The sequence below is a fragment of the Hydra vulgaris genome, chromosome 14 (genome assembly GCF_038396675.1).
Source record: "Hydra vulgaris chromosome 14, alternate assembly HydraT2T_AEP".
In the NCBI taxonomy this organism is placed as follows: Eukaryota; Metazoa; Cnidaria; class Hydrozoa; order Anthoathecata; family Hydridae; genus Hydra; species Hydra vulgaris.
The window spans coordinates 4,645,702-4,668,258 of NC_088933.1; the positions used below are offsets into that span (position 1 = coordinate 4,645,702).

The 22,557-nt window shown below is 28.3% G+C and overlaps 1 protein-coding gene across 3 annotated transcripts in view; it reads right to left on the minus strand.

Moving 5' to 3' along the window:
* LOC101241012 (potassium voltage-gated channel protein Shaw) overlaps positions 1-21,662 on the minus strand; it is a 50,424-nt gene extending 28,762 nt beyond the window's left edge. Inside the window, exons 1-2 of one of the 3 annotated variants that reach the window (XM_065817404.1) lie at positions 21,037-21,662; positions 8,027-8,153 (exon numbers count right to left, since the gene is read on the minus strand). In XM_065817404.1, coding sequence (XP_065673476.1) covers positions 8,027-8,143 — 117 coding nt within the window. In that variant the 5' untranslated portion in view covers positions 8,144-8,153; positions 21,037-21,662. Of the gene's footprint in view, positions 1-1,797; positions 2,230-8,026; positions 8,154-21,036 lie in introns of those variants that run through there. The other 2 variants (XM_065817408.1, XM_065817406.1) reach the window with 2 other exon arrangements.
* Between the last annotated feature and the right edge of the window lie 895 nt (positions 21,663-22,557).

A 22,557-nucleotide genomic window follows, 5' to 3' on the forward strand; every position in this document is an offset into this window, starting at 1 on the left:
TATTTTTTAATTTATTAGTAATTTAGATATCTAAACAACAATCATATATAAATATAGAAGGCTATACTTAAACACATATACAGTGACGGATTCAGGAGGTTGGGGGGTGGGGGATGGGGTAAGCATTCCCCCCCCCCCCCCCCACCACCACCACCAAAAAATACATACCCTGAAATAATCAAAGTATTGAAACTATTGAAATAATTTGCGCTCTTGATCTTAAATTCTTCCATAAGAAATGCCTAATGTTTCATTCATTTTTTTTTCACTTTGATTTAACCATACAAAAAAGAAACCATTGCGCCGCACAATTTTACTTTCTGGTACTTTATTTTTTTTCGCACTCAAAAACTTTAAAAAACATTTAAATTTTAAGGTAAGTTTAAACAATATGATATAGATATATGTATATATATATATATATATATATATATATATATATATATATATATATATATATATATATATATATATATATATATATATATATAATTATTAACAGAATTTTTAAACTTTAAGAAAGCTAATGATCTTAGTGGTAAAGGGTTAGGTGAACTAATTATTCAAACTCTGAAAGGACATAGTCTTGACCTTACTTACTTAGTAGGTCAAGGTTATGATGGCGCATCAGCTATTTCTGGCTGTTATAATGGTATCAACATCCCCCCCCCGCACCAAAATGGTATCAACATCCCCCCCCCATCCCTTTTGGTATCAACATCCCCCCCCCCCCTCACCAAAAAATCCTGGATCCGTCACTGCACATATACATAACAATGCCTAAATAAGTTACTTTTACAATAGAACATCACAAAATAAAATTATTCTAAAAACAACATTATGGTAGTAGAAGTATATGTACATTCAGCTGTTAAATTAAAGCTTATAAGCATCATCTTAAGAATAAACAAATTTGTCTGTAAACAATGTCAAAATAAACAATTTCTCAGAAAAATTCTAAGCAATGAATAAAGTTTAGTTTATTTATTATTCAATTATTATCATAATGCAGGATTAAAATATTAAAATGCCATCGGGTTGAAAATTAGTAACTAATAAAAAAAAGACCGATGCCGATACTGATTCTGATTTTGCAAAAAGTGGGTACATCACTTATATATATATATATATATATATATATATATATATATATATATATATATATATATATATATATATATATATATATACATTGCTAAAATTGTCTTTCATCTTTGTTTGTTTTTTAGCCGTTCGGAAGTAATGCAGCAGCGTAATATTGCAGTAGCATAGTTTAAACTTTACACTATTCATAACAGTTTTCTTTTTGGTGGAGCAGTGAGTTAGATCACAAATGTTCAGTTCCACAAAAATGTAGATCATTACAAAATACAAAATTTTTTTTTGAAAAAAGCAAGAAGAGTATTATGCATGAAAACTTATGAACGTACTAATTTATATCCAAACATACACATTTATATACGTACATGTAAACATATGTATGCATAAATATATTTTGTAGGATTTTTTTAAGTAACCATCTTTTTATTCGAACGTACTAAAATTGAATTCGAACGCACTACAATCACTTGTTCATTGGTAAAAATGAAAGTGTAAGGGTAATAAATAAAAGTGAAAAAATATTATAAATAATACAAGTTTATCACATATCTAAATTAATGATACAGATAATATAAGAACTACTAATATGAAAATATTAACAAAATATACCGCCTAAATACTTTTTAACTATTGACTTAATCTCTTTATCTTTTATATAATTTATGTTTGCTTATATGCAACAATCTAATCACTTACCGTATTTGCTGGAAAAACTCTTATGGCAATTCTTCCAAAAACCATTTCGTAGTTTGATTCATGGTCAAAAGAAAAATTACTTAAGCATAATTTCTTAAATGTTTACATTATATTATTAAGTTATAACATTCTTCATTCTTCTCTTTCTTTTTTCGTTTTTGTTTTGTTTTCGTTTAACAATAAACATTGTGAGCGAGTTTAGAAAATACATTTATATAAAGCAATCATCAATAAAGGAAAAAAAAATATCATTCCAACAATTTTAGCGTTTATTTCACAACAATAAAATTAAATATTAATTAAACTTTTCTATAAAAAAATGACGTTGGCAAAACAATGATGCCATCATTAAACGAATATTAAAGAATATAAAGAATTTTTTTTTTTTTAATAGCATTAGTGAATATGTTTTTGTAACATTAATCAATGGATACCCATGGATCAACGCAAACAAACCGATTGATAAAAAAGTCATACAAATTACAAAAATAAAGTCGTTAGCAAAAAATAAATCTTCAAGCGCTTAAAGGATGCTTTATGCACAATCAAAGTTGTATTAGTTTCTTGCAATTGATTACAATTACACCTTTTCGTGTAAAAAGTTATAAACAACAACAACAACAACAACAAAAAGCAATATATTTACCAGAAATATAGATGTTTTACACAAGAATGTTATACGTTATAAAAAATATTTGTACAGTCTACATTCTGGATGGTTTACTCTCATATAGCTAGGCTAAATCGAGGAGAGCGACCATGAACAAAACAAAACAAAACAAAAGAAAGAAAAGAAAAAAAAGAAGCAAATAAAATAAATAATACACTCACAGAAGGTTGCAATTAGTCTACATTCATATTTGTATCTTATATAATTTATATGGTGATTTATCTATTATCACCAGTGATACTATTGCTGTTTCTATTTATTTTGATGTAGCAAGTAGTATTTTAATTTGGTTTTGAGAACATATTTTTTAATATTGCTAAAAGGGATTGATTTTAATTTATTTTGAATTTGATTCCAGTCCATTAATGCAGAGTATTTAAAGGAATGTTTGCCGTAGGATTTTGTATTAGTTTAGTTGTTAAAGTTTAGTTTTTCATAAATACATTTACGTGAGTATGGAAAAAGAGCTGATGTTTACATGGGATGAAAAAGAACTGAGAGATTTTAATCAGGAAGTTAAAATGTCAAATACTAGGATATGAAAAACTGGTTTTATATCCCAAAAGTTAGACGGAGCTATCATTTTCTGATAAAAAGTTGGAATTAGTTTATTTATAAACAATCTACAACGTAACATATAAAATACTACTGTGTACACAATTCATATGCAAAAGTATTAAATTTTTCAAAAATCTCTATCGTAAGTTCAGAATAGCATTTGATTTAACCAGATTTATTTGCGTAATATATAAAATTTTTATTTGCGTTATACGGATAATAAATTCAATTTACTTATATAATTTCTTGTGACTTTACCTGTAAATCGGCAATAATTTTTTGCTTAAATTGTGCCCAACTAGGTTTTTTAATATAATCTCTCGTGATTAACATTTATGAACTGTTAGCAAAATATAATCGAAATGTTGTATTTTGCCAAATATATCCAATTAATATTAGACAAACTAGGTTTATCTGTTTAAGATGTTATAAAAAAATAAAAACTTGATAAATTTTTTTTCATTAAGTTTTTAATTTTGTTTCAAATTTGCTGCGGTTAAACGTTCGCTTCGTAAGCAATAGTAACACAACTAGAGGGTTCTTCCCGGGAGTTCCGGGAATTTTTTATACTTCATATTTTCCGTTACCCGGAAAAATTACCGAAGTTTCCAGGTGAAAAAATTAAAATCAAAGAATGACTTGTGAATATATTTTATTATATTAGGATAATTATTTATTTAAAATAAAAATATATTAATGTCCACAAACATATTTAATGTGTATAATCTGAAAAATCAAATCAAAATTTTTTTTATTAGACGTGATTTAAAGCAAACATAAAAGTTATTATTTCTAATACAAAATGCTAAATGCTCCCCAGTAGCTTGTAAAACGTGATTCACAACAAACACATATTTCAAATACGTAACGCTAGTTACTCTTTAAAGTTTGTAATTAAATTTATTATTCGACAAAAATTTCGAATAATATTCAGTTCTCCAGGTATAGGTTAAGTAAATTTCAAAATACTATTTTCTCTAACCCCAAAACTAATTTCTTTGTTTTAATATTTTAAATTTTTTTTTTTAATTTAGAACCGCCGAAACATTGATTAAATCATAGCTAATTAAGTGTGGAAATATTTTTCCAATGAAAAAGCAGCCGAACAAGCCAAGTGTTTGAAATGTCCGAATAAACTATAAAGTTGCAAGGACTTGTCAACCAGTGGATTAATAAGAAATTTGCAATATGTTCATATCATTAATATTAAAAAAAGAAACTTAAATGACGATCAAATTGCTATTTTAAGTAACTGTGAGACAACCCCTGCAAAAGCGAGGAAGTCTCTTGCATCATTTTTTTCTAAAAAATAGTCCTTAGCAGCGGTAGTGGCTAGACTTGCGGCCGTTGATGGATTTTTAATTTACGGAATATGCAAAAGTATTCATTGTGAAGCATTAAGTAAAAAACAATATCATCTTTCAAAATGTAAAAACAATGTAATAAAACTAATTCATAAACATTTTGCTATGGAAAAAAATGAAATTATTGTTAAAATAAAATCATATAAAGAAAAAGTGGAAAATTTATACTAAAGGTTTGATGAACAGACAAGTCTACGCAATCGAAAATATTTGAATATCAGTATTCATTTCAATGAGTTATTTATTATTCTTGGATTGGTTAAAATTCATGGAAGTTGTACAGCTGAAGTAACAGTTGACCTAGTTAAAGAGAAACTATCAGAGTTTGCAATTATCTCTTCGGATGTTGTTGTATCAACCACTGATGCTGCTGCAGTAATGATCAAATTTGGTACATTATCTGGTTTTATAACAATTATGTTATAACCACGGCATAAACTTGGCTGAAATGAACGTTATTTATGAAAGAAATGAAAGTTTTAATGTTCGTCACATTGATTCTTTAAAAAACGAATCTAGATTTTCCGGTGATAACTCTAGCGAATCTGAAAATGATAATCTAAACGATTTTGAACCGCAAATATATGAAAAAGGAGATATAAATGCGGCTTTACAAATGATTAGAAAAAGAGTTAAGTTTTTTAAAGATTCGTTTAAAAGAAATTCTATTTTACAAGACTATATTAAAGTAGTGCACGGAATTAAACTCAATTTACTGCTATATTGCCGGACCAGATGGAAAGCATTGTGACAATGGTTGAAAGATTTTTAAAAGCGATGGATGCAGTGAAAAAAACATTAAATGAGTTGAATTCCCTAGAGCTGTTTAACAATCTTTATGTTTCAGTTCTAAGAAATGTTTCCAACGCTTTTCAACCAATTAAAATGGCTGAAGAAGCATTAAGTGATGCAAATTTGATAACAGCTGATGCTCTTTTAAACTTTTGTTTGGTTCTCTGCGTAACAACAATGATGCACTTTTAAACTTTTGTTTGATTACCTGCGTAACAACAATGATGCAATTTTAAACTTTTGTTTGATTCCCTTGCGTAACAACAAGGATACAGTTTCAAAGAAGATTTTGTTAGCTCTGTCTTTTTGCGTTATAGAGCGAACAAATCAAGATTTTGTGACTAGCCTCCAAACGCGCGATTTATATTCAACTTCTACTCCTGATCTACCTTCGTCTTCAAAAGCTGCAGTTATTCTTTATGCGAATGACTTAATAGATTATTCAGTAAAAATACTAAAATCCTTTAAAGAGAATAATTGCTTAAAAGTTACAAATATTAAAGACAGGTTGGCGATAGCTGTAAATGCAGCATATAAACCTAAAAAGTGTGCTATAACTATATATTTTAACAAAAACCTCAAAAAAGAATTTGAAATGTATGAGAACACTGGAAATATTACAAATAATTTGAAAAAGCTGTCTTAACTTACGTACAACCAACCTCAATAGAAAGTGAGAAAGTATTTTCATTGTCGTCTCACTTTTGCTCAAAACAAAGATCATCGCTTTGCGACTGATCTTTAGACTATCTCACAGATTTAAAAAGTTATTTCCTAACCAAATAAGTTCAAAATATGATTTGCTCAAGTGAAATTAATTTTTCTCTATATATGTATTACACATTTTAAATATGCATACTAGGGTGGAGCAATTTTCGCGGCACAAAATAAAAGTTCAAAAAAAAATATTCCTGAGACGCGAATCGATGTCTGTTAATTATAAGAAGATAGTAAAAAATATTTTCCGATTTGATGAGCTCTTGAGGTTCTTTTTGAATTATTAAATTCTAAAAGATCCTTATATTTTTACATTTTTTATTTCTAAACCACATCAACCTTGGACTTAAAAAAAGCAGAAAAAAATGTATGTTTTGTAAATAATAATTTTATTAAATAAAAAAAAAGTTTTTTAAAATATTTTTTATATTAAACAAAATTTGCAAAGATATACCTAAAACCCAAATTTTTGTTAAAAGCGGGCGTTTTTAATGAAAAAAATGACTATTTTTTATTCCTTTACTTTTAAATAAAAACAAATATTATTTTCAAACTCAGCGTATTATTCAGCTTATCTTGAAAAAATATTACCAATATTAGGACCTGTCAAGAATATAGAATCCAAAGAGGAATGAAAAAAATTTAAAATTACTCCACCCGTATATGCATACAAATTTGAAATAAAATAACGTTTTAAAAACGAATGTCGTTTTTTTTATTAAAAGTTAGTTTATACATTGATTTAAAAATCATTTTTAAATTTCCCGCTTCCCGGATCAAAAAAATATCGAGAATTGATACTCTCTAAACACAACATTTCAACAGTTAGACTTTAACTGCTACTAATTACTAACAGTTGTTAGTAATTAGTAGCAGTTGAGCGTTCGCTTCGTAAACGAGAATAACACATCTCTGAATTTTAGTTGTAACATGTTACAACTAAAAATCAGGATAAACATTTTAGCTTTAATATATATGTCTCGCAATGTTTTATAACTTTATAACGTTATCTATTTTGTTGGTAATGTATTCCTCTACAATATACTTTAATAGAAACAAAGGTCAGAAGTGGTCGACAACTGCAAAAAACAACCTAAGAAACAATTAAAACGCTTAGAAAAGTTGATCAGTTAAAAGGACGGTGTTTGAAAGTATAGTTTAGCCCAGATGTTCAATGTTTCCCAGCAGTAAATTTTCAAAATTATAAACGAAAAGATTAGTATTTGTTATTGCAAAAAAACTAAAGTGCCATAAAAAGTATTGGCTCAGAAAGCAGCTGTGCGCCCTAAGTGTCGAAAATTGGTTGCATTTTTTCGAAAAAATGCAATTCTTGGTGACGAGTCATATTTTCCTTTAAACTACACTGGGCTTTCTGGCAACACAAGGTATTATATTTCTTATCCAGGCACAACGCCTATTATAGTAAAACTAAAAATATAAATAACAAATACGAACCAAAGTTATTCTTTTGTATGACCTTGTCCAAAAAAAGAGTCTCAAAGCATTAAATTACTCTTTTCGGGTCAAGCAGTCGATAAGGATATGTACATTTACAAATATCTGGTTAAATTAAAGAAGTTCATTAATAAGGTTCATAAAAACGAAAAAATTGTGTTCTGGCCTGTTCTAGCTTTCGCTCTCTATCCAAGATTACCCAAAATGGGAAAATATCGAATACGTGCCAAGAGACAGAATTTTTTTTTTTAAATTAATAAAATTGATAACTCCGTTTAAGAGGTACTCGTTTTGTAAAGTTTTTTCAGATTTTTAGTTGTGACATGTTACCGCGCTCAGGTTGATTCTTTTTGGCATGACTCAAATTTATGATCGAATGGCGCTCTGAGTTTATTTAGTCATTATTTATTCTTTGAATTTGAAAAACAAAATCAAGTTCAAAAATACCTAAAAGAAAAAAAAATGTTATCCTATAATAAGTGTAGACTTTTGTCTAAACTTATTATAAGAGATCATTTCTTTATATTTCAAATTAAGAATCACATTAAATGTGCAGAGTTAAACTTTCACAAAACCTTAATATACATTAATAATAATAATAATTATAATAATAACAATAATAACAATAATAATAACAATAATAATAATAATAATAATAATAAACAAAACTTACAGCATTTCTGCATGATCCAACAACAGATTTGCGTCTTTGGCGCTGATAGTTTCCGACAAAAACTGTCTTTTCATCCTCTTCTGAGTCAAAGTTGGTTTGGTTGCCAAATTTATTCATGAAATTGTCACTATAAAGTTTTGTCAAAATATTTATTATTTTATTTGCTTATTAATGTGCTAAAAGAAGTCTATGCAGTCTTGTCAGAGAGTACCACGGGAGAAAATTATAACCAGAAAGTGTACGCCTCTATTCTTAACAATCTCGCAAATATGACTAGTTCTGATATTGAGCCACGGACTTATAAATTCTGAAGTATATATATATATATATATATATATATATATATATATATATATATATATATATATATATATATATATATATATATATATATATATATATATATATATATATATATATATATATATATCTTAATATATATAAAGGGCAATGTGTGTGTGTTTGTTTGTTCTCTATAGAAATCCGAATCGCCGGACCAATCGAAATTCGGCATGGGGGTAGTCCTCGAGGGGGAGAAGGTTCTTAGCTGGGTTTTGACCCCATACCCCGACCCCGGGGTCAGGGGGGACCATTTTTTGGGCCCATTTTTGTGTACAGATATCAGGTAAGCCAGTTTAAATATTGGCCCGGGCAACACCGGGTAACTCCAGCTATCTTATCTTCTTATCTTATCTTAATCTTCTTAATATATATAAAGGGCAATGTGTGTTTGTGTGTGTGTTTGTTTGTTTGTTCTCTATGGAAATCCACCGATCTCGATAAAATTTAGCATGGGGGTAGTCCTCGAGGGGGAGAAGGTTCTTAGCTGGGTTTTGACCCCGTACCCTGACCCCCGGGGTCAAGGGGACCATTTTTTGGGCCCATTTTTGGGCCCATTTTTGTGTACAGATATCAGGTAAGCCAGTTTAAATATTGGCCCGGGCAACGCCGGGTAACTCCAGCTAGTATATATATATATATATATATATATATATATATATACTGTGGTGTGCAAAAGTCATTATAACAGCGTCGAAAACAAGCTTACAGTGCATTTAAAACGCCATAGGGTCCTGCCATCTGGCGAATACTTCATAACTATTTATTTAAATGGTTGCTTCAGCAGCTGACTTTGTTTTTAAACACATTTTGTGTTATTTTATTTATATTTATCCATTTTTATCGGGTTTTCTCGTGGCGATTGGTGAATTTTCAATTTTTGGCGATTTAGCAGGTAGGTTAAAATTTATTTCTAAACTATTGTTTAGTTTAGTAATTGTAATTTAATGACATTTTATGTAGTTTTATAGTATTTTACTTATGGATTTATGTGGAAAGCATGAGATTTTGGTTATTTTAGCCCATAAAATTGTTTTTTAATATCATGTAACAAAATTGGAATTTTTGGTCAATAAAATTTAAAAATTGTCATATTCTGTAGAAATAACAATTGTAATAACATGATTTATTATGTATTTTATATTTATACTATTTCACTTTTGATATTTATTACTACTTTTTATTATTTTATATTATTTAAAAATTTTGTTTACATTTTTCAGACATGACTCCGTATAGAAAGTTGACGATGGAACAGAGATGTGAGGTGTTGGCGAAGGTTAAGGAGGGATATTCGTATCGGAAGGTGGCACAAATAATGAAAATCCACTACCTGACTGCATTTGGAATTGTGAGGAAGCATGCCGCAACCAACTCCGTACGTGATCTTCCCAGGGACGGCTGGCCAAAGAAGACCACGGTCAGAGAGGATCGGATGTTAGTTAGTATGAGTATGAAAAATCGTCGAATGACATCATCAGACATCAGGAAACAGTCGGCAGTGGACATATCTACAAGCACAGTCAGAAGGAGACTCCTGAAGGTCGGTCTACAAGGTTGTGTAGCGGCCAAGAAACCTCTTTTGACTGTTGCCCACAAGAAAGCTCGATTGGATTTTGCGCGACGACATAAGGACTGGGGTGTTGAGGAGTGGAAAAGGGTGTTGTGGAGCGATGAAAGCTCATTCCAGATGTTTTGTGGGGCTAAAAGGGCTTATGTAAGAAGGAAAGCCGGGGAAAAGTTCATCCCACAGTGCATTGTTCCAACAGTTAAGCACGGGGGAGGTTCCATAATGGTTTGGGGTTGCATGTCCTGGGCAGGGGTTGGCCAGTTGTACAGGTGTGAGGATACCATGAATCAACACCAGTATGTCAGGGTTCTCGAGAACTGTATGCTGCCATCAGCCAATTTGCTTTTTGGCAATGGAGAAGAGTTCCTGTTCCAACAGGACAATGCTCCTTGCCATAAAGCAAGGCTTGTGACTGCATATCTGGAGGATCATGATATACGGGTACTGAACTGGCAAGCCGAGAGTCCAGACCTCAACCCCATAGAGCACCTGTGGGAAATAATGTTTAAACACTTGCAAGGAGCAAACCCTAGCAATAAGGATGCACTTTGGGCCCATTTACAGAACATATGGAATGATATTTCACCAGCTACTGTTCAGAACTTGATTAGCTCTATGCCCCGTAGGATCAAGTCTGTCATCAAATCAAGGGGTGGGCATACAAAGTAATAATAAACTGTGCACTTTTAAATTGTATGAACAGTTGCAATAAAAAAATAATCCAAATCAATTGTTTTCAGTCGTTTTTATTTGTAACGCTGCAAGAAACTAGAAAAAAACCTTAAAAATATTACTGTTATAATGACTTTTGCACAGCACTGTATATATATATATATATATATATATATATATATATATATATATATATATATATATATATATATATATATATATATATATATATGTATGTATTAGGGAGTTCATGTGCCACGAGAGGACGTCAAATAAATTGGGAGGGGGAGGAGGAATTTTAATAGTTTACATGTTGTAATTTTGTAATTGTAAAATAAAAAATTATTATAATAGATGTAAATTAAAAAAATAGATAAATAATAAATTCTTTCATAATTATTTAAAGTTTATATTTTTACCAACCAATATACATTTTATACAACTTACCCCGGAAGAACTTAGCATTTCCAAAGCAATCACCGATACCGTTAAGGATACAGAAAAAAGAGCAAAAAATTTAATAATATTTGACCTCCCACAACAAGATACTGAAAACCCTAATAAAAGCGATCACCAATTAGTTGAAATTTTTTTTAATTCAATCCAAATCAGTGGAAATAAAATTAAAAAAGTGCATCGTTTTAAACTAAAATAAAAATCTTCCTATGTGCCAATAACCTCAACTTCAACTACAATACCGCAACAAAATACAAATAGCCCAGTCTTAGTTGAGTTAATCAATGCCAGTGATCGAAACTTCATTCTTAGCGCTACCAAATCCTTAAGAACCTAACCAAAAATTGCTAAGGTGTTTATAAATCCAGATCTCAATAATGCAGGGAGATCAAATATAAAAATGTTGCTTCAAGAAAGAAAAATTAAAAACGACGAATTCTAAGCGAATGGAAAACTCAATTTGCCCTTTTGATACTGCATTAGAAGCAACGCCATTGTTAAAATCGATGTTTCAAAGCTTACCAAACAGAATTAATAAAAGTAATAATAACACCAGTAAATGCAACTACCGCATTAATCCTAAACCCAGCATAAACCATGCTAACAATAACAACAAAACAAAACATCCTTTCAAAACTATTAGCTGTGCTTACTTCAATGCTAGATCGATTAACAATAAACTGTACTACCTACACAATCTCATCGAAAACAGCAATCTTGATATCATACTTATTACCGAAACTTGGTTAAATAAAAATACACCTAATTCAAAAGTAAAAAATAAGCAAAAAATACGAATTGCATGCATTTATCACCCTCCATGTGCAGCCATTAGTATTTTAAAAACCAAAGCTCCTAACTAGTTTTGTTGATTCATCTCATGATCTTTTTGTAGAAATGTGTTCCGCAAATGCTTTAACCCAACTTGTATCCGACAATACCAGACTTAACAACTTTCTAGATCTGATACTAATTAACAACTCTAAAAACGTTTTTTATATAGAAACTATTGCCTCATTCACGAGTACCTGTGATCACTGCATGATTATTTTCAATTGTATTTTAGAGAAATATAAACCATATAAAAAAACAACCAAGTAAATTTTTTCAAAGCTAATTACAACTTATAAAAGCCGACTTACAAAATGTAAACTGGTATTTACTAACCAAACAAAATCAAGACTTTCTGGCAAACCACCTGTAATTTTTTAAATTCATCTATTTCATTGCATGTACCGTTAACTTTTAATAGAAAAAACAATATCTAACCTCTAGCCATCCAAAAATCAGCCTCCAAAAACGTATTCTCTATGGAGATTACAAAAGAACAGGTAATCCATCTTTTCATGTTAAATTCAAGAACTACTCTCGTTTAAATGATGCAGAAGTTCAAACAAATTGCATTTCCAGAGAGAAAGATTTAGTTGTCAAATCCAATATCTAAGTTTTACTCTTTCGTAAACAAAAAATCCAAATGCTGTAACTCTGTTGCGCCATTACTTCAAACTGATGGTTCTCTTATTACAGATGATTGTAAAAAATCGCAACTTTTACACCATTTTTTTGACTCTGTGTTTGTTACTGACAATGGTATTGTACCAGTTTTAGATTTACCAAAACATAAAAGTTCTTTAAATAATATTATGTTTTCTTACAATTCTGTTGTTTTTTATCTACAAAAGCTTCCATTCAAATCTTCCAAATCCCCTGATAGATATCCTGCCATACTTTTAAAGTCAATTACAAATGCTATTGCTATTCCTTTTTCTATTCTGTTTGAAATACCTAAAAATGTTATACCTAAGATCTGGAAAACTGAAATAATATGTCCGATATTTAAAAAAAGAAACCTGTCGTTACTTACAAATTATAGACCTATTTCCATGACATGTATTATTTGTAAAACTATGGAATCAATAATTGCTGAAAGCGTTGCAAGTTATTTACTCCTGAATAATTTCATTTCTGTGCATCAGTGCGGTTTCTTAAAGCGTAGATCAACATGTACACAGATGTTGACAACATTAAATGAGTGGACCACTGCTGTTAATAGTAAAAAGATGTTGATGTCATCTATATAGACATTAAAAAAGCGTTGTTACGGTGTCAAGTATGAGTTGCTAAATTGGGTTAAAAACTTCTTGACAAATCATACTCAAACAATATCCATGTAAAAAGTGGAATACCTCAAGGAACTGTTTTGGGACCCATTTTATTTTTAGTTTTATAAACAATATAACCTCGTGTATTGAGGGGGATTGTGGAATCAAGTTTTTTGCAGACGATAGCAAGTTGTACCAAGCGAGAAAAGACGAAAATAATATTAACCTTGTCAAAACTTTATAGAGAGTTTCACAATGGTCAAACAATTGTCAACTCAATCTATCTACCAAAAAATGTTTTTACCTACGATACGGAAAGAATCAATTACCAGTACATTCATACTTATTGGATATTGATGCGCCTATCGAACCAATTGATTCAATCAAAGATATTGGGATATTTATTTCTTACGAAATGATATTTTCCAATCACTGTTCTGATATTGCTAGCAAAGCAAGTTCTTGTGTTTACTTACTCTTAAAGTCTTTCATCAGTAATGGTTCTCAACTTTTGATAAGAGCCTACAAAGTTTATATTCAACCAATTTTAGAATCATGTACCCTTGTATAGAATCCGTATCTCTTAAAAGATATACGTCGGATAGAAAATCTCCAGAAACATTATACAAGAATTGTCTGCAAACGGTGTTGTATCCCATAAAAAGACTATGCTTCAAGACTTGATATCTTCAATCTTGACTCTCTTGAATGCCAGAGAATAAAACTTGATCTTTTAATGACTTTTAAAGTTGGTTGATTTGCCTTTTTCTGAGTTTTTTAGTCTCGCTCCTATTCGTTATTCAACTAGATGTCATACCCAAAAATTAACATCACGTAACAAATACATCAATGATATAAGGAGATTTTTTTTTTGTGAAAGAGTTATTAAGATATGGAGTTCTTTACCTCATTATATTGTGCATTCTTCTTCATTGTCTCTATTTAAATTGAATTTAAAAACATACAATATTCAGAAACACTGTTTACTGTTTTAAACTTGGTGTTACATAAGAGTAATTCTCAAATTACCTGTATCACGTTTTTGTATTTTTATTTAAATGCAAATAAATTGAAATAATAAAATAATAAAATTAATGGTTTTGTTTTTGTTAAATTATTTGTCACTAAATTATTTGTAAACTAAAATGACATATATAAATATTATTATTACTATTACTGTTACTAAAAAAAACGTTCCATTTTATGCTGTATGTGAATTTAACGTTTCATTGAATAGTATTAATTAATAATTTAATTTATTATTTTTTTCCCCGCAGTTTACTTGCAAATTTATAAAATTGTCAGGGACGGCCGAAAAAAATTCCGCACGAGGTTGGAAAGATGGCTAAAACCAGCACACGATAACGTTTGACAAAAAGCGATCTGCAATGGTGTGTCATCACTAAATTACCATTGTCGTAATTTAAAACTTTTTAAATATTCTGTTCGGAACTTATTTTATATACTTTTAAAAGAAAGCCTTTAAAAATACTCATTGTTATATATGATAAAGTTGAAGAATGTGGTTTAATTAATACATTAGTAAATGGTTGCTTACGATATATTGAAAATTTGTATTTATGAGGAAATTGGCTGTTTACTTTAGTTGATTTTGAGAATTTTGATATTAAATAGTATACTGAATGGCTGTATCTTGTGAATTTAAAATATCTAAAAAAGAATTTGCGTTGTCGCTATTAGAAAATAGAGCGTGACTATCATTAACGTACCTTTTGTAAGCTTTTAAGATTAGTATTTAAGATTAAAACTTGTTGGATAGCATTAAGCTCGATAAATTGTAGATAAGCTTCTGAAATAGCAAGTTGTGCATTTTGTCATTCCGTAAAAAATAACATTTACTCAAACAAATTTATATTAGCTTGTAAGAACCTACTAATGACAGTATAGTTTGCATAATGAGATTATCTTTATCTTTATTTAAAATATAAAATATAGCAATCGTTGCTTGATCTAGTGGAACAGATAGAAAACTAATAACATCAAAAACGAAATCTGAATTTCATTTTTTTCGATATCTCATTCTTCACCCTCAGGTACGAATGAAAATAAATTTTTAACCCTGTTTTGTTAAGTGTAGGTTGTATTATTTCAACAAAAAATAATTTTTTCATTTCACTTTTTGTGTTTTTGATTATTTTAAAGGCTAATAAAAAAAATCTAACTACTTTGAATTTGAATTTGAATTTATACATATAGTAATTAATAAATACAAACATCATTTTGTGAACAATTAGTGAAGTGCACATCAGGCTTTTTTTTCTAATGAGTTTGCGCCCCAGACGAAACAGCGGATGATCTAGGCAAACGGGTTCTTGAAGAAGTTAAATGTAGAAGAATCTGTAACGTTATGCGATAAAGCCTTCCAATGAGTGACGAAACGATTTGCCAAGAAATATTCACGTGTTTTGTTCGTAAATAATCTGAATTTGGTCCTGAGTAAACAAAGAATTCTGAAATTTTAATTTTGTTCTTCATAGTAGTAAAACTCGTTAGGGAGAAAGTTTTAGTTCTTGAAATTTTATCATATCATTCATGTTTGGGTCGCCAAATTTTTTAGTGTTTGTTAGTTTTTTATGCACCGTTTTAATTATAATTTTATTTTGACTTTTTTTTCCGTCAAATGAATTTGCTATTACGTTTAAAATGTTTTTCAAATTTAATGTTAAAATGACTGGTATATTTTTAGTAAATAATTCACAAAAATTTAATTGGATAATCTAGGCTAAAAATTTCAAGCATTAACATATTTTCTAAAAACTTTTTAATGATGTATTTATGTTTTATAAAAGGAAATTTTACTATAGTTACATTTAATTTTTTTATATTTGTAGTATATAATATAATAGTGTTACGAGTAATATCTAGTGTGAGCTTATTTAGTTTTGGATGTGTCGTGTCTTTTTAAAGCATAACACGGATTTTAACAAGTAGGAATATAAATGGCTTTATGAAAACAGTGAAGGTTGAGTGTGTAACACAGGACTGCAAACACTTCCTAACTTTCTTTTTCTTAAGTAGTTAAACTTATTTTAAAAAGTCAAATTATTGACGTCAACTTGTCTTGATCTTCCCCTCCCCCTATTTGTTGACGTATATAATGGACAGTCCTTTTCATTGCTTCAAAATGTTACTGGAACATATTATAAAGAACTGAATTAATAATTATCTAACGCTAAAAAATATGCTGTTCAACATGTAATTTGGCTTCAAAAATTAATATTTTAACTAATTAAGCAGTTGTTGAACTGATTATTCATATAAATGCATTCAATGAGTTTTTATTGACTTGTCAAAATCCTATGATACTGCAAACCTTTAGATAACCCTAACTCCGACCTAGTGGATCATTAGTGGCAGCCGCCATGAGCGGCCAACAAATAACTTTCCGACATATTAATAGTGGCTAATCCTTAGCTAGCCACTTTTAGTGGTTGCCACTAATGGTCTACTAAGTTACTGATGAGCAAAACTACAGTGGACCATTCAAAAAGCTTACCTAAGTCAACTAAAATTCCGCTGAAATGATTTACACTTGACATAAAATATTTTTATACTAAGTATAAATCAAATGTTATTTTTATTTCAACAAAAATATAAAAGTTCTTTTTAATAACGGGTGAACAGTAAAATTTGAAATTTTTTTAACGGTTTTTATTTTTGAGTTTTTTTTTGTGCACTGATTCATTTAATGTTTCTATTTTAAAGCCCACTCTCTGTATCTCTGTAGCTGCTGCTGGCAAAGTTTTATAAAAATATTCTTAATAACTTGTAATCTACATCAAAATGAAGTGTAAAAGTTTGATTGATCGTGTGTACGGGTATTGTGATTCGCATTTCAAGGAGATAGAAAAGTCGTCGTGGATCATTTTTTGAAAGAAAATCACCCAAGAGCAAGCATTTACAGATACATTTCAATGTAGGAAAAAGGCAAATCAAAACTTTGTGTTGTTGGTTTTGGTAGAAAAGCTAAAATAATGACTAAAACCAATATTACCAAGTTGAAAAGCATGATTGATGGTCGTTTCGGCATTTCCACATAGCAAATTATTCGAAAGCTCAAGTGCAGCCAATCTCACGTTGTGCATATAATTCAGCAACACACAAATATTTTTTACCGAAAAAAAAAGACCATTCCAGCCCACACTCCTGAGCAAGTGACCAAGTTACAAACATGTTGTGGCAGATTGTGTAGAAAATTTTATGGATTCCATAGTTGATGATGCATACTCTACTTTTTCTCACTCTGATAAGAACTCAAACGTTGGGTATTGGTCAAGCAATCCAAACGCAGTTTCTTGTGGTGTGAAATACAAGTCCAAGGCAAAGTTTGAAAAGAAAATGCTTGTATGGTTAGCAATTTCACCTCAAGGCATCTTAACACCCTATTTTGTTCCTTCGGTCCTTGCTATCAAACAAAATGTGTATTTGAAAGAGTGCATTATTAAAAGACTGATGCCTTTTATTAAAAAACATCATCCTGAGTATAATTTTGTGTTTTGGCCTGACTTGCCTTCGGCCCATTATGCTAAACCAGTGACAAGCTACTTGATCTCAAAAAACATCAATTTTGTAAAAAAAGCTGATAATCCTCCTGCAGTGCCTGAACTTCGTTCAGTTGAAAACTTTTGGTCAATTTCGAAGGGAATGGTTTATAAGAACAATTGGCAGATTTCAGTTGATGAATTAAACAACGGATCAAGTATTGTTTGAAGAAAGTAGATGTAAATGCTGTACAGGATATGTGTGGAGAGGTGTAACGAAAGCTTGATTTTGTAAGACAAAACGGTGAAACAAGTCTATTGCAACTTCAAAAACAAATTATTTGATTATAAATCTAAGAGCTATTTTTTATTTTATCAAAAAATATCGATTCACTGCAAAGTTAGAGTGTTTCAAAAAAAATCTCAAATTTTACTGTTCACCCGTTATATTAAACGAAAAATCATCGAAAATAAAGAAGTGGTTTACAGATTACAATTTAATGTTAAAAGAATTCCTTCTATTTTACAAGGCTGTAAAAATCATAAAATTTCTCTTAAATTCAAAATAATACAAAATTCTTTTAATCTATAAAGAAATTATTAAAGGAAAACAAACCATTAATTTTCTAGAAGTGATTTTAACCAAAAAAAATTTTATTTTAAAAGTACTTGATTCATTTTTATTTTATTAATAAAACTCAATTATTTGTTTCCTTTTTAAATCAAATAAATCAAACCATTGATAAAATGTTGATGTTAATGCTAACTGCTGCCCCTTATTATTTGTGTAAAGTGAGGTTTTTAAAATAATTTAAGAAACACTTAACCTTAGCTGTTAAATAAACCAAAAACACCTCACCACCAAGCTACTTTGAACTAAATCTATAAACATATAAAAGAAGTTGAGGGATTTTGTTTCTTAAGTTTTTTTTTAACAGTTAGTGTCTGCTCCTGATGAGAGATTATTTATTTTTTAACAGTTAGTGTCTACTCCTGATGAGAGATTTATTTGTTTTTTCAACAGTTAGTGTCTGCTCCTGATGAGAGATTTATTTGTTTTTTTTAACAGTTAGTGTCTGCTCCTGATGAGAGATTTGTTTGTTTTTTTGACTTTATAAAAATTAGAAGTTTATTTAACTTTGTATTTATATTTTGGAAAGTAATTAATACACAATTAATTATTTTTTCAAAAAATAAAAAAATATTCGTTATTTCAGAACCAAAAATTCAATATTTGTATTAAAATAACTCACATTACATATGTTTGTAATTTTTCGGGAATTTGTAATTTTTTGAGAATTAAAAATTAAAACAATTGAATTTTGCATTTGTAGTTAATCAAGTGTATTTGACCTTAACCTGTTTAGTCTGTATTTAATGTGTTGCATATATATATATATATATATATATATATATATATATATATATATATATATATATATATATATATAATATGTATGTATGTATGTATATATATATATATATATATATATATATATATATATATATATATATAAATATATATATATATATATACAGTGCCGGTTTAGCACTACCAGCGCCCTGGGCGAGATTTCTACGGCGCCCCTATCTCAATTTAATCCCATTCAAAAAAAAGGCAAAGGGTAAAATAACCAATTAGTTTGGCCCATTTATATTCGGCGCCCTGGGCCATCGCTCAACCAAGCCCTCCCCTAACGCTGCCACTGTATATATATATATATATATATATATATATATATATATATATATATATATATATATATATATATATTTATATATATATATATATATATATATACATATATATATATATATATATCTATATATATATATATATATATATATATATATTTGCTTTAAGGTAAGTAATACTTTTTTATCGAATGAAAATTGTTGGTAGTTAAAAGTATACAACAGTATGTGTTTATCTGTTCATACTCTCATCTCTTACAGTAATATAGTATGAGGAAGTACTAATTAAGGAAAGCTATAAAAAGAGTTCAAAAAATGTTTGTTCGCTTAAAGAGTTTAAAAGCATTAATTCTTTATAAATTTTTTTTATTTTGTTGTTTAGAAAATATTAAACTTTGAATTTTATTGTTAATTGTCTATATTTTGCGTTTTGTTCTTAACAATTGTGATTGAAGACGTTTAAAACTGTTTTTATAAGCTTTGTGTATATTTATATATATATATATACATATATATATATATATATATATATATATATATATATATATATATATATATATATATATATATATATATATATATATATATATATGTGTGTGTGTGTGTGTGTGTGTATAGAAAATATGACGACGGGATTTAGTGATAAAATTGTACATATCTTCTTCTTACTCCAACATTCTCTAAGCACGATGGATATATTTTTTAAAGTTATGTTACAAAAAAAAAAAAAAACGAAAATAAATAAGAAAAATCATAAAATAATTTTAATTATAACAAATCATAAACTATAAATTATAATAACTAACTGTTGACTATAATAGTTAACTTTAAATTACAATAATAAACGATAAAAAATAGTATAATATTTTTATCATAAGCATAACATGCCATTAGCTTCGCCAGTTTGTTAGCAAACTAATATTTAATAATTGTTATTCCTAAATTTGTAAAGATTCCTAATAAAACCTTGAAAAGATTGAAAACGTTTTGTCCTCCTTGGTCAGCACAAAGAGTATCATTATTTTTTTTTACTAAAAACGATACCTTAAACTAACTCATGTTCATGCAGAATTAGAAAAAATTTTATAAAGTTACATAAAGTTATTTCCATATTATGAATTGTGATTTTTTCAAAATATTTTTAAAATTTTGAATGTTTGTTCTAATATATTGGTCATTTATTTTTGCAACTTTTTTACTTATTTTTATTGATTATTAAATCTCTAACTGATTTAAGTTAAAATAAGTTTGTGAAAAAAGTTTAACTGTTTTTAAATAACAGAAAACACTGTGGGCACGGGACCTAAAAAAGACGTCTTTTAAACGTTCAAATGAGTCCAAAACATTCAAATGACGCTCAAAACGTTTTCAACGTCTTTTGGAAGGTACTGGGAAGTAAAAAAACTCTTAATCGATAAGACTTAATAGATAGATTGCCAGTAGACAAAAAAAGATTAAAAAAAAAAAAACAATGTTTAAAAAATTTAGAAATAACAACTACAATAATAATAATTGTAATAATAGCAATAACAAGAACAGCAGTATAATAATAAGAATTATTATTATTGTTAAATTTATTAATAATAATAATGATAAGAAGAAGAAAATAAAATATAAAATAAATTTTTTATAAGTAAAACAAAATTAAAAAAAAAGGAATCAGCAATTGAATACCTTGTTCCATAAAGTTGAACAACTTGATTATATTTTCTTACAACTTGCAAAATAGAAAAAATCAACTTTTTTTAGTTTGTCACTATGCAAAACTTATAAAAAAAGATTTTTCAATTTAATAACAGAATTCATCTACTGTTATTTCTTTTTTCATTTAATTTTTCCTAAATTAAATAGATAAATAGATGTATTTAAATATTTCTGTTTCTTCCAAGTTCAATGCGCTTCATTACAAAAAGCATAATGCAAAACAAAAGCGGCTACTTCTTTTTTTAAAAAAGATCATTCGTAGCGAGCTGTTATTTATATTGACTGTACTCACGCAAGTGGAGCTATAAAGAAATCAAAAAAGAATTCGAAATAAAGAATACCACGCAAAATACGTTTTTAATCGGGTTTTTAATACTACAAAGTGGAAAAGTAAAAAAAACTTACAGAAAAATATTCTACAACAAATGAACAAGAAATTAAAATTAATAAAAGATAAAAAAACAAAAAACACCAAGTTGTAACAAACATCATATAGAAAAACAATATAGCTAAATAGAATATAAATAACAACCAAATAGTAGCAAATTTTAACAGCGTCCAAATGATTTATCTAGCAAAAAGAGAAAAACAATACTGCAAACTTTTTTGAATTAAATACTTATGGATTCATTTCTGAAATGGTTTTGATATGGATTCATTTCAAAACCGCAATTACATACAATATTTCATGATTTACACATTAGAAGAATCTGCATTATGAAAAATTAAAAGCTTTGATGTAACAAAAAATACCCGAGAGTATATATTTGTATTAAGTGTTATAGATTATATATAAACAATTTTATGATTTATTAATTACTTTTTAATGATTTATATTTTCATATTGGTTTATATTATTTTTTATTTTACTAATGACTTTTAGTGAATAACATTTAAACATCATACATTAAAAATATCAAGATATAAAATATCAAAAATTAAAAGATTGACCAAGCCTTACATTTTTACTTATACAATACACGAGAACTTGTTAATCTTCAAATGTTAGGTGAACTGAAATTTTGTAAATTTGCTTTTTCTTGTCCGTATTTATCAACAGTAAAATAACATAAATATCTTTGGAAGACAATATTTTTTAGTATTTATCAATAAAGAAAAAAACATTAAACTTTTGGAAGACGATATTTTAGTTTGAGTGAGTTGTATATTTTTCTTTTCACGAAGATTATACAAAACAATTTTTTTTTGACATAATTTTAAACTACTCTTAATCTTAATTTCTAATTCTTACTTTAAATCATAAAATAAAAAATGTACAACACTGCTATAGAACTTTACTACACTTTTTCTACTAAAACACATTTCTAAATGCGGTTTTTTATTTTACGGAACCTTTTAAACAAGAAAACGCATTTTACACTTTGACTTTTTGGGTAAGGTTCTTTCCTAAACAGTGTACTCAGAGACACTCTTATGCTTTAAAAAGTTTTATCTGCTTTATTAAATATATATATACATATATATATATAT